Source organism: Myotis lucifugus, unplaced genomic scaffold (genome assembly GCF_000147115.1).
Source record: "Myotis lucifugus unplaced genomic scaffold, Myoluc2.0 scaffold_181, whole genome shotgun sequence".
Lineage (NCBI taxonomy): Eukaryota > Metazoa > Chordata > Mammalia > Chiroptera > Vespertilionidae > Myotis > Myotis lucifugus.
The window spans coordinates 394798-408332 of NW_005871229.1; the positions used below are offsets into that span (position 1 = coordinate 394798).

A 13535-nucleotide genomic window follows, 5' to 3' on the forward strand; every position below is an offset into this window, starting at 1 on the left:
AGTAACTTCTGTTCTTTATTATTAGCTAGAGGCCCTGGGCCTGAAAAGGGGGAGGGCACTGGAGGGGGTCCCTCAGCCCGGCCTGCCCCCCTCACAGTCCGGGAGCCCTCAGGGGCGGGAGGCGACCTGCGATCAGGGGAAGGTGTCGCCCCATCACACCTCTGCTGCTGCCACTGCCGGCAGCGCCAGCCTCGGCCGCCCTGGTTACCTGCGCCTCGGGCGGCCCTGGGTGGCTGGGCAGCCACCATCCGAGGCTGGCCTGTGCCTTGGGCGCCTGCCGCCCCAGCAGGGCTGAGGGGACTGGGCGCTGCCATCTTGTGGCTGTGGGCGCTGCCATCTTTGAGGGCAGGGCAATTAGCATATTCCCTCCTCATTGGCTCTGGGCGCCGCCATCTTTGCAACGGCGTGAGGGTCAATTTAGCATATTCCCTCTTTATTAGACAGGATTACTAGAGGCCTGGTGCACGAATTTGTGCATGGGTGGGGTCAGGCTGGTCCGCCCTGATGGGGGCCCATGGGGCGGGTGGCTGGGGGAGGGCTCCAGGGCGTGTCCAGCGGGTCTCACTCAGTCTTGATCAGCCGGACCCCAGCAGCAAGCTAACCTACCGGTCCCAGCGCCTGCCCCCTGGTGGTCAGTGCACATCATAGTGAGTGGTTGAGCTGCCTTAGCATATTAGGCTTTGATTGGTTGAACAGACGACCAGACACTTAGCATATTAGGCTTTTATTATATAGGATTATTATTTTAAATCCTCACCTGAGGATATGTTTTTATTGCTTTGAGAGAGAAACATCAGTGAGAGAGACAATCAGTTGCCTTCTGTTCGTTACCTGACTGGAGATTGAACCTGCAACCTGGTATGTGCCCTGATTAGGAAGTGAATCTGCAACCTTTTGGTGTTGCTCCAACCAACTGAGCCACCTGGCCAGAGCCTCTATTGTTTATTTTTTAAATTTTTTTGTCTTCTGCCAAGACCTTGTTCTACTTCCTAGAGATCAATCAAAAGATACAGCAAAGTCCTTAATATGTTACCTTTCATTTGAAAGAAATGCTTCAATTTAAAGGAAAGCCCCTAGCCCACAGCCTTTCCCTCCCCCTCTTCTCCCGAAGGGAGTTACCTTTGCCTTTCTCTCCCCTAAGCTCCAAGGGCCAAATGCAGGACTGCCTTTGGCAAATGCTCTGAGGTCTTCCTCACCTTTCCATTACCCCCCACCCCCGTTGGCCACTAGCTCTGTGTAGAGCAGTGATTCTCAACCTTCCTAATGCCACAACCCTTTAATACAGTTCCTCATGTTGTGGTGACCCCCAACCATAAAATTATTTCTGTTGCTACTTCATAACTGTAATTTTGCTACTGTTATGAATCGTAATGTAAATATCTGATATGCGGGATGTATTTTCATTGTTACAAATTGAACATAATTAAAGCATAGCGATTAATCACAAAAACAATATATAATTATATATGCATTTTCCGATGGTCTTAGGCGACCCCTGTGAAAGGGTCCTTCGACCCCCAAAGGGGTCACGACCCACAGGTTGAGAACCGCTGGTGTAGAGGAAAAGAGGGAACACGGAGGAGGAATAAGTGAGTGGTTTGTGGACAGAGGCCAGTAATTGCTTCAGGTGTCCCAGACCATCTAAACCAGACTTAAAAAAATTTTTTTTTTTACTGATTTCAGAGAGGAAGGGAGAGGGAGATAGAAACATCAATGATGAGAGAGAATTATTGATTGGCTGCCTCCTGCACACTCCACACTGGGGGACTGGGCCTGCAACCCGGGCACATGCCCTGACCAGGAATCGAACTATGACCTCCTGGTTCATATGTCGATGCTCAACCACTGAGCCACACTGGCCAGGCTAAACCAGACTTATTTTAAAATTGACTCATTTGTGACCTTAAACATGAATATATATTTTACATTAAAGGTGTACAGTTTTTCCAATAGAGACAGAAATCGGACAATGGTTGCAAGGGGCTGGAGTGGAAGGAGAGAGCTGACCAGGAACTTGAGGGAACTTTTTGGGTTGATGGGAATGCCCTGTATCATGACTGCATAAAACTGTACTCTTAATGAGGTGAATTTATTATAGTTAAAGCATAACTTTTAAATATGTATATAAATTTTTACTTCTCAAAGGCCCCCAACAAAATAAAGCAAAAATATTTAACCTAAAGTCCAATACTGTTCCCCAATCACCCTGGAAACCAGCTATGCTCCAACTGTTTACAGAAAGGCCACCCCACCCCATACCTGCTCCCTCTAGCAACACAAGGAGCGCAGTCAGGAGACAAGAGGGTACATATACTGTGAAAATCTTTATTTCTGTTTCTTGTGGCAAAATAACATTTTATACAAATTAGTCACCTAGTTTACTTTGGACACAAAGACAATAAAAACTGGAATGGGGGAGATGCGCCAACCCCTCCCCCGGGAGGCCATTGCCACCGGCCAAGCCCTGCTCCACAGTAATCATGTGCGACAGGAAGGCGGTGATCAAACCCGCCCGTGTGGAGGAGACGCAGCGGGGCTCCTGGAATGTGCTGGAACATACATGGAGGACACTGCGGCCATAGTGAGGGGAGCTAAGGCTTGCTCTCCCTCTCAGGAGCACGCAGTGCCTTTCCCTTCCCCCTTCCCCCCTCCGACCCGTTACCTTTGCCTTCCTCCCCCTCCAAGGGCCCTTCTGCCTCTGTAACTTGTTTCCTGAGCCCACGGAGTCTAGCTGGCTCACTTCTACTTTCTCTTGTAATTTGAAAAAAAAAAAATTGACAAGATGTGCAGCCCCACCCGGCACTGCCTCGTGGGGAGGAACTTCGGTAGTTATGTGACACATGAAACCAAACACTTCATCTCCTTCTACCTGGGCCAGTGGCCATTCTTCTGTTCAAATCGGGTTAAAAGCAGGGACTGTCCCACACACCGTGATCCATCCAAAAATAAGAACTGCAGCCTAAATTCCAGAGACTGAAATCTTCAGCCTTGCCTAAGGAACATCTTGATCTTGAACCTTTATTGTGATGTTTCAAACAGGGCATTCTCTGTACTCATTTGTTGTGGTTATAAAACAATTAGCAAAACAGAAAAGAATAAAAACTGGACTGAGGATCTCAGGTGAAGTAAGAGGAGGACAGCTCAGGTCACTGATGTTGCTTCTATTCTGTGAAAAATAGACTTACAGGAAAAGGAGACTCCCAGCTTCAGTGACTGTACGTGACCCTGTAAACGGTAAGCCCACCTCCGCCAGACCCCTGTGGCGCAGACGGCCTATTGCATGGAATGTAACGTGCGGCTCCGAACAGGCTCCCGGGTTCAGCAGCACCTCTGTGTCAGGATCCTGGCGTCTGTGCTGATTTCTAGCACAGACAGTCCCCAGCCCCCACCCCTTCCGTGGCCACCAGAAGAAGGTTCCTTCACAGAGGAAAGAGGCCCTGGGAGCCCCAGCTGGCAGGACACACTACGGCAGGACTCACCTTATTTGTACATTAGACACAGCCTCGTCTGTCCTCTCATACAGAGAATCTGGGACCCTCAACTGAAAAAAACAGGTTCAAGATTCCCCGGTCACTGCCATTTCAAGAATCGCCAGTCCATGGTTAGGCCCAACTTTCCAAAGTCCTGCCTTACTTGGGAATCAGATGCCCAAAGATGACGGGTGACTTTAGGAAGTCCTACCGGCCCCTGGAAACGGCCGCCTCTGTGAGATAACTGAGCAACACCCGAGGAGAGGGCAGCCAGCACTGGTTATCGCCTAGTCACTCGTTAGCAGACGAAAACAAAGCAGGGTCTTCTCTGGAGAAGCTAGAAGCGCATCTGAGCCCGAAGGCCTCACGGGAGAAGGGAGGCTCTCCCAGGAGACTCCAACGCAGAGGGGCAAGAGCAAGGCAGGAGGCAGCAGGCGGGCCGCCAGCCCCGGGGCGGTGCTCCCTCCAGGAGCTGTCCCTCTCCACGGCCAGCTCTGAAGAGAGAGCAGGCAGGGCCTTTTTGTTGTTGTTGTTAATTCCTCTCCGAAGGATATCCCCCCCCCCACATTGATTTTTAGAGAGTGTGGAAGGGGGGGGGGAGAGACAGAGAGAGAACTATCGATGTGAGAGAGACGCATCCATTGGTTGCCTCTGCACACACCCTGAGACCAAGGCTGGGCTGGGGATCAAGCCTGCCACCGAGGTACATGCCCTGGACTGGAATTGAGTCTGGGACCCTTCAGTCCTTGGGCCGATGCTCTGCCCACTGCGCCACACCAGCCAGGGCTGCAGGGCTTTTTTTCCTCCCATCGTATCACCCAGAGTCCAGGTTCCTCACTAGCGTTGGCCTCCAGCCCTGATTGGTTCAGATACTTTCAGAGGAAGTATGACTTCCACTTCTCTGCCCAATTCAGGAACAAAAACATGAACTTCAAACTCACCCTGGTTAACACCCAGAGTGGTGGTGCTTCTCACGCTTCCCTGAGCAGCGGGACCCAAGAGGCCAGAGTCTCGGGCACAGAGCACCAGACCTGCAGTCGCACAGGATGCCAACCCTGTCCTACTGGGCACTGGGAGCACTTGGCCTCAACATGGCCTCCAGGCAGACTAAGGCAAGCTAGTGGGGAAGAGGACGCAGCGCTAATCAAGCCAGACCCAAGCTGCCCTGGGACACATTTCCAAGACGCCCTCTACTGAGCAGAGCTCTGGGCAGCTCCAGAAGCCACATCCTGACACGAATTAAATGTCAAATGGTAGGAACCCTCCTGATGGGGCTCTGGGGCTTCTGAAGCTCGACAGGCATGAGGTGCTAGCGGAGCCACGGTGAGGGCAAGAGGCAGGGCTGCTGTCCGCCTGCGGGCGGACGGGGGAGCGAGGGCGCGGCAGCCTCCCCAGCAGCGTGGGGCAGAGCCCACGTAAGGCACCTGGGTTTGTATCCACTCCCGTGCAGAGACTTCCCCGTCTGCAGGGTGCCGGACCTCCCTCCCCTCATTGGTCGGACCCGGTGCTGGCAGACAGGGCTAACCAAGGGCTTTCTCGGTGAGAAAGCGTCAGCATCTGGCACCGCCCGGACTCTGGCCTGGCACACAGCACCACGCCGAGGCTCAAGACCACTCACACTCTAGAACCCAAACGGGAGCAGCTCGGGTCCCGGAACGCACAGGGGCGCCTGTGGCCCAGCGCTGGCCCTTTCTTCCCGGGCCCCTCTCGGCCTTCCTCCCACGCGCTTTGGGAAACAGCTCTCCTGCCAGTCACTGTGTCGGTGCCAGTCACTATCCCCACATCCCTGGGACGTCCCACGCGGCCTTCCTATCAGTGCTGAAGCCTGGCCACCGCAGCGACCTTCAAGCACCTGAAGTCACCCACCCCGTCAGACACCACAGGGCGTGGAGGAGGGGAGAGTCTATCCGGCAAGGCCTGCGGACAAAAGGAGCCGGATGTGCAAGGAAGCTTTTCTGAGAACTCGTCCCTCGGAACAGGTGAAACAGGCTGAGAGGCCTCGCACCCAAAAAGATTCCAGCTGGCAGTTTGAAGGACCGATATGTATTACTTAGATCTGACCTGCAAGGATGGTTCCAGAAACTTCAGTAGAAAGGCAGACAGAGAGACCCTAAGTAAGAAGTCCACAGAGTTTTAGAGGCAAATCCCCATCAAAAGCCAGTCCTCCAGGCCATGCTGAGCAGGAAATCCAACGCGGCCTTTAAGCCGCTGCTGGTCAGTGACTATACCAGCCCCAATGTGAGCCAGAGTAGCCCCAAGAGCCTGAACTGTGCTATCAGAAGTCTAACTGCACGTCACATACGCCAGGACCACCACTGACATTTCATACAACCTCCCAAAAAGAAGCCTGGAAAAAACAACACACAACGAGGCCTGCTCGGCCTCGAGAGAGATGACATTCCGTTTCAGAAGGTACTTGAGTCAGGAGCCCGAAGCAGGCAAGCTCCTCTCCCCTCAGAACGAGGGTCGAGGGTCGGAAGGCACTGCCAGCTGACACCTTGCTGGGTCCCGGGAGGACTGCCTGGGACCGTGCAGGTCAGACAGGTGAGCAGCCTCTCCATACAGTGGGCCCTGCGGTGTGGCAGCCTCACCAGCCTCGTGCCTCACCTCTTGGCGCCATTCCTCCCCTCACCCCCTTTCAAGTTTCTTTCCATTTGGTTTATAACTATGCACAGGCTGAGGTCAGACTGTGCCGATGGCAACCCCAGAAATAGGAGACGGTGCCGGAGGAGGCTGAGCTCGCAGCTCACGGCACCCAGGAACCTACAGAAGGCTCGAGCCTCCCTGCCCGGCACAGCCCTGCGGAGACCCAGGCTCGCCAGGACAACCACTAGGCAGCTATGACTACATGAAAATAATCTTTCTTTTTCAATCTGGATTTGAGGAACCTTATCCTAATCTTTGCTATATAGGACCTCTGACCTAAAGGGCAGGGGAAAGAGGAAAGAGAAAATACTGGGGAAGGAAACACAGCGCTGCTTGGCACCTCTCTCGGGGCACCGGAAACTGCCCCCCAGCTGTGGCTTCCTGGGGCCAGGTCCCCGGTGCGTGACATACAGCAGCTTTAACCACTTCCAGGCGCCAGGACCATGGACGGCAGCAAAGCACTCCCCTGTCCAGCCCCGCAGTCACTGGCCTCCGTTATAGGCGTAGTCGGCCTTGTTGTGCATTATCAGCTTGTTGTCAACAAAGTAGAAGCTGTCAGAACGTGTCTCGTAGGGGTTTTCAATCATCAGACGAACTGCAAGTTAGGGAAAGCAAACAAGCAAGCAAGACTTAATGTGTGCGTCTGCCCATGAGCTAGGTGACAAAACACTTAGCATCCCCGCTACCTTGCGTACTAGTAAGCTGGTCCTTCCGGGAACTATGAGTGCACTCTCCCAGAATAATGAGGGCAGAACAGGGGAGCCAGCCCTTGAGAGGGGAACTGGGACCACAGAGGCCTCAAAACGGAACCTGCGACCCACTGCACATACAATGCACTCAACTCGCTGACAGGCCCTGCCTGTCACTCAGCCTGATTCTGAGTCGGCGCCCAGGGGAATGCGCCTGCCTTTCTGCCAACAGAGACCACAGCAACTTGTTTACTCAGTGTCTCTCTGATCCCCTACATTCTGGTCCAAATACAAAAAGCTGTACCTCCTAAGGCCACTGCCCACGGGCACCCGGCAACCAGAGAAACCCTAGGTGGGTGCAGGGGGCCGAGGGGCAAGGAGCCCTCTCCGGACATGGCTCGGTGTTAACCTGGAAATGATGCAGCAAAAGGTCTGTCTGTCTCGGGATCCAGATCTCAATCTTGTTTGCTCAGGCAGCTGCCCAGACCTCTGTACCAGGTGGAGGGAAGCTGATCACACAGTCACTCCTCTGGCCGGCCTGGCGGTAATGACTGCGGCTGTTCTGAGTCTTCTGGGGAAATGTCCTCCACAGGTAACACTGACTGTGTGAGTTTCTTTGAACCCTAACCCGACCGGTTCCTTGGCTTACATGCAGAATGCTGGCCCCTGCTACACATAATCTCTTCTCGCAAGTAGCTATGGATTCCAGTCCATCTGAGGGAGCGGGGTTCAAACTCGGATCAGAGGCTGTCCTCAACCCCCGCCCACATCCCGCAGTCCTCATTCTACCCGGGAACAGCACTGCCACACGAGTAAAGAGTACCTGGCCGTCAGAATATGACAATTGTAAGCACCTTCGGATTCTGAGAAAACTAGTCAGTATAAGTAGATCCTCCCCACAGGCCAACTAAACTCCTCTATTCACAGGATCCCACACACACCCTCATTGTTCCAGCGCGTTTTCTCTATTTTCTAACAGAGGATGCGAACCTGAGAGGGCCCAAAGTCACAGAAACGGGAAAAGCCTGTTCTTCCCCTCGGAGGCCCACCTCTTCCCTTGCCTTGGCCCCGCTCTCTGGGGCCTGCCCGTTCCGCCTCCAAACAACCTCAGGGTTTCTCTCCCGAAGACTCTGCTTCTGCCACATCTCTCCTGCTCCAAAACCTGAAACCTGTAACGCTCCCTGTCTCCTCTGGATCTATTCTAACAGTTTATCTAATCAAACTTCTACTTGCAGAGACTGAGCAAGAGGAGGTCCTGAGACGTATGATTCTATTTAGCCCAGTTCCTTTCCAGCTGTGATTAAGGGAACGGTGAGAGTGCCGAGCAGATGAGCGGAACAGTGGGAACCCTGACTAACAGGGGATAGGAGAGGCGCTGCATCTAATCAGAGTCCATCAGAGTCCCGGGGATTGTCATGGCCTCCACTTATCTCCCTCTGCCACTCCTTCCCCCACAGCAGGGGTGGGAAAGGGGCGGCCTGTGTTATTAAACCTCCCGTGCTCCCAGGCGGGCAGTGTGGCAGTGTCCGAGTTTGAAACATTAGATAGGAGCAGCAGGAAACGAGAAGCCTGCGGTCAAACGAGTAGAGGTGGCTGCATCCTGTCACTATTTCCCTCCTCTGCAAAATGCGGGCACTGGACCAGATGGATTTCAGGGTTGTTCCTTCTGGCCCCAAAACCTAGAATGCTGTACAAGTCAGGGATACGTACTGACATCCTCAGAAAGCTGGGGAAACTCGTAGATATGTTCACAAGTGTTCCTGCTGCTGGGGATGCAGAAGCCGAAATCAAAGTCAAAGTTTTTCAGCAAGCACTCCCGGAAATAGTGCCGTTCGATCATCCGGAAGTTTGACACAGGTTTGTCTCCCACGGTGAACTCCACCCTGCAAAATCAATCTCTGTGAGCCCTCGTCTGTCCCCTCCCTCCTCTAAAGCCAACCCAGCTGAGACCACTCTTCTCTGCCAACAAGCAGAACGCCCTCCCTCCCGGAATGCTGGTACTCACGTAGCCCCGACTGTCCGGAGGCGGAGAAATGCTGGTGTGAACTGATAGCGGACGAAGCGTCCTGCACTGGTATCCACATCCCCACCTGCCTCCTCCTCCTCCTCTTGGTCTGAAAGCGAACACAGAATCTTGAGCGCATCATCTCAGCACCACAGTCCAAACCACACAATCAACAGTACTAGCGCCAGCAGCAGGATGGCCGATCTTTACTGCGCACCTGTCACGTGCCAGTCCTGGGCTGAAGGCTGCTGAGAGCCCTCACACAGCCCTGTGAGGCGTTCCTATTACCATCAGGAAGCTCAGGCTCAGAGAGGTCAGTAACATGTCCAAAGCCCCACCAAACAGTAAATGAGGGAGCAGGGATTTGAATCCAGGTCCGTCTGACTGAAGGCCTGTTGACCAAGTTGATGTGCCAGCCACTAACCACAAGAATGAGATTGCAAAAGTTGAAACTAGTCAAAAGGCTCCTTCAGAGAACGCAAACATTTCTGACAGGCAGCAAAGACAAACTCCTAGAAGGATTCTGCTGATTAAGTGGAAGCCACTGGCCTACGGCCTTGGAGCACTGTACTTCCCGGGACTGATCCTATTCCAAGTCCAACACCGACCGCCTGGGAAAGGGAGGAGCAGACTGGCAGTGAACCAATGTGTGGGACCTGAATGAGGTAATGATCTCTCTGGTCTCGTCCACTCCTGAACCCGGAAATGAAAGATTTGTAAATGAATCAGAAAGCCATCCTAATGTGAACAAAGAGACAGTTCCCTCTAGTAGCCACCCAGTGTCCAGCAAGGATATTTTCTCTAGGTCTAGGCCAGCCGTGGGCAAACTACGGCCCGCGGGCCGGATCCGGCCCGTTTGAAATGAATAAAACTAAAAAAAAAAAAAAGACCATACCCTTTTATGTAATGATGTTTACTTTGAATTTATATTAGTTCACACAAACACTCCATCCATGCTTTTGTTCCGGCCCTCCGGTCCAGTTTAAGAACCCATTGTGGCCGTCGAGTCAAAAAGTTTGCCCACCCCTGGTCTAGGCTGAACATGGGTGCAACATTAGAGAAGTCTTTTAGCATCAAACATCTCTGGCTGTGACAAGCCCAGGAGCAACTGGGCAACCAGCCTGAATAGAGTTCGTACCCAAAGACTCTAAAGCCCTGCTCTCACCATATGATTCAAAGAGAGTCAGACCAGCCTTGGCCAGCACTGTTCAGTGGTTAGAGCGATGGCCGCACACTAAGAATCTCGGGTTCAATTCCCGGTCCAGGGCACGTACCTGGGTTGCAGGTTCCCTGCCTCAGTCAGGCAGGTGTGGGCGGCAACCAACTGATGTGGCTCTCTCACATCGATGCTTCTCTCTCTCCTCTACTCACACACTCTCTCTCTCTTTCTCTCTCTCTTTCTCCCCCTCCTACCCTCCCTTCCACTCTCTAGAATCAATGGGAAAAATATCCTTGGGTGAAGATTAACAGAAAAACAAAAAACAGAGAGCCAGACCAAATCTTCTCAGGGATTCCGAGTAAGTGCTGCTGGAGGGAACTGCCTCAGGGTGAGCCTGTTCTGTCAACCAAGATCCGTAAAGGTAGAGACTGGAGAGGCTGAAAAGCAAAGTGTATCTGCGGCATCTGCCGCTGACAGTCTTGAGACGGCTCAGTTTTGCACTGAAATGACTGCTCTGCGCCCAGTCTAGTTCAAACCCGCACACATGAAGGAGTCCCAGGGTCCCTGAACCATCCTACGTATAAGGCATGTGGCTCAGGGATGTGAACTCCCCAGCCAGGGAACTAGCTGGCCCTGACCCTCCCAAACAAGCTTAGCACCCACAAGCCTGAGCCTTCGGGTGCCTTGATCAGTACCAGACTACGGCAGCATAAAAAATACTGGTGGGTGCTGGGGGCTGGGAGTGCCAGGGAGAGGTCAATGGGGGAAAAGGGAGGCAGAGTAATACTTTAAACAATAAAGAATTAAAGAAAAAAAATGAAAAGAGCCAACAGACACACACACACACAAAAATACTGGGTGGGGTGAGGAGACCAAGGCTCTAACCTTGACTATGCTACTAACCGGAGACGGACTTTCTCAGGAAAATCTCCGGACTTACCAAATCCACAGGCCCTTTCTGAGGAGCACGTCAGAGGAGAACAGCTTTGCAGAAAGACTAGACCACGCTGATCCTCTGAAGGGTTATCTGTGCTGGTGTTCTAACACCCACCTCCAGGGGGTGCTAAATCTCCAGTGCTGTGCTCCAAAGACAGTGTGGTCCCCCAGACAGAAAGGAATCCCCCTGAAACTGTATCACAGCACAGGAAGCTCTAGTCAAGGCTCATTTAAAGAACCCCAAGGAGGTGAGTTCATAGGCCTGGGCTTTCTGTTCATCCAGAAAATGGTGGAGATTGAAATCCAAACTAGGACTTACTGGGAAATATGAGACACCGTTTAAAGAGAGAGAGAGAGAAGCCAGGTGAACTGCCTCATGACCTGGACTGGAATCCTCGGTATCACCCTTCTAGAGTGTCCCCAGACTCAAGGCTCAGGTGAGCTTTTCTCATCAGAGCTCAATTTCAAGGGTTCCTTTCCTAAGGGGAGGCAACGTGGTAAGATGAAAGAGCATAAGACTTTAGGAAAGTCACTTGGAAATTCTGGGCCTCAGTTTCCTTATTTGTAAAATGGGAACAAGAACTCCTCCCAGAGGTGTGAGGATTGCATGAGCTGGTATACACAGAAAGCAGAACGCAGCGACCAGCACCAACACCGGCTCTCCACTCGGCTTCACCCAGCACAGCATGCCCGGCAGCCAGGCTCGGGAGGTCGTGGAAGTGGGACACACTGGAGTCCAAGACACAGGATGCAAAGGCCACAACAACTCCAACTCCAACTATCAGGTGCCCTGGCAGCACCGAGGCCTACCTGAGACGCAGGGCTTGGCGATCTCAAACAGCACTGTCCCTGTCTCCAAGTCTCGAATTTTGAAGCGGGTGAAATCAATACTGTAGATGTTGTCTTCGGGTTTACACAAGTAATCTGAAAATGAGAGAGGCCATGCCGTTAAATAATTCTCCAAAACCACCATGCATTTCTCAAGTTTGGAGGCAAACTTGGGTTTTTTCTTACACAGTTCACTTAAAATATACACAAAAACTTACGTTATAAGCAAAAGTTGAGGGTGGAGAGAACTGGGGAACCCAAGGGGGGAAAAAAGACCATGGACTTGGTGTGAATGAAAGATTACCGTAACATTTTTAGAAACAGGAATAAAAGGAGATTTCTTTGTAAATACCTCAAAAATGGCCTCCAAACCCTTGATGACCAACTTGGATGCCACAAAAGGGAAGAATTTTGTTTTGTTTTTTCCACTGATTTTTTTTTAAGAGAGAGTGGAAGGGAGGGAAAGAGGGAGAGAGAAACATCGATGTGAAAGAGACACATCAATTGGTTGCCTCCCGCATACTCCCTGACCCGGGCCCTGATCGAACCTGCAACCCAGGTACACCATGCTCTTGCCTGGGATTTGAACCTGTGACCCTTTGCTGTACGGGGTGACACCAACTATTGAGAACACTGGTCAGGGTGGCCAGAATTTATTTAAACTTCATTTTAAAACACTTATGGCTAACATAGTGCTTATTTACCAAAGTATCACAAAGCAGAGACCAGCACATTTTTCCTTAAAGGGCCAGATCACGAATGATTTAGGCTTTGCAGCCAGCCACTCAGTCTCTGTTACAACTACTCAACTCTCACTGGAGCACAAAAGCAGCAGCAGACACGATAATGGACGCGCATGGCTGTGTTCTAACAAAACTATTTATGGGCAGATACATGAATTTGATAAAACCATGTGTTGCAAGATAGTATTCCTCCCACCCCCAACTATTTCACAATGGAAGAGCCATTCTTAGCTTGTGGCTGTACAAAACCAGGTGGCGGGCCACACCTGCACAGGAGCAGGACAGACTTGGTGGAGAGGGGTTTAGGCCAAAGTGAAGAAGAGCCCACAACAACTGAGCAGCTAATCAAAATAGCATCTATTGATCATAGAAAATTTCACTGATTTCTTTCTTCGATAACTCCTCACAGCGTCTTCTCCACAACTCCTTCTGTCACTTTATTTTATCTCCCCTGCGTGTGTTACTTGTTTCATGTTTTACCAGCTGTCTCTCCGATAAGATGGCAAACTTGAGAGCTACTGATTATTCTGTAACTCCTAAAAAGGCCGAGATTAGTTCTGCACTTCTCGCTGGTACTCAGTAACAGGGCTGCTGCTGAGGAACAGACTTTAAGAGTAACAAGCCCTGGCCGGGGCGGCTCAGTTGGCTGGAGCAGTCGTCCCATGCACCCAAAGGTCGAGGGTTCAATTCCCAGTCAGGGCACATGAGGTTGTGAGTTTGGTCAGGTGCGTACAGGAGGCAACGGATCAATGTTCTCCCTCACATCAATATTTTTCTCTCTTTCTTCTTTCCTCTCTCTAAAATCAATGAAAATATATCCTCGGGAGCTAGCCGATTTGGCTCAGTGATAGAGCGTCGGCCTGCAGACGGAAGGGTCCTGGGTTCGATTCCGGTCAAGGGCATGTACTTTGGTTGCAGACTCCTCCCCGGCGCTGGCCCTGGTTGGGGCTCGTGCAGGAGGCAATCTGTCACATCGATATTTCTCTCTGTCTTTCCCTTTCTCTTCCACTCTGTCTAAAAATCAATGGAAAATATCCTTGGGTGATAAATGTGTGTGTG

At 51.8% G+C, this 13535-nt stretch overlaps 1 protein-coding gene across 1 annotated transcript in view; it reads right to left on the reverse strand.

The window, feature by feature from the left end:
* Positions 1-13535, reverse strand: part of ACADS (acyl-CoA dehydrogenase short chain) — a 22524-nt gene that overhangs the window by 6928 nt on the left and 2061 nt on the right. Inside the window, 1 exon segment of the mRNA XM_006096530.3 lies at positions 11716-11829. Within this exon segment, the coding sequence (XP_006096592.2) occupies positions 11716-11829 (114 nt within the window).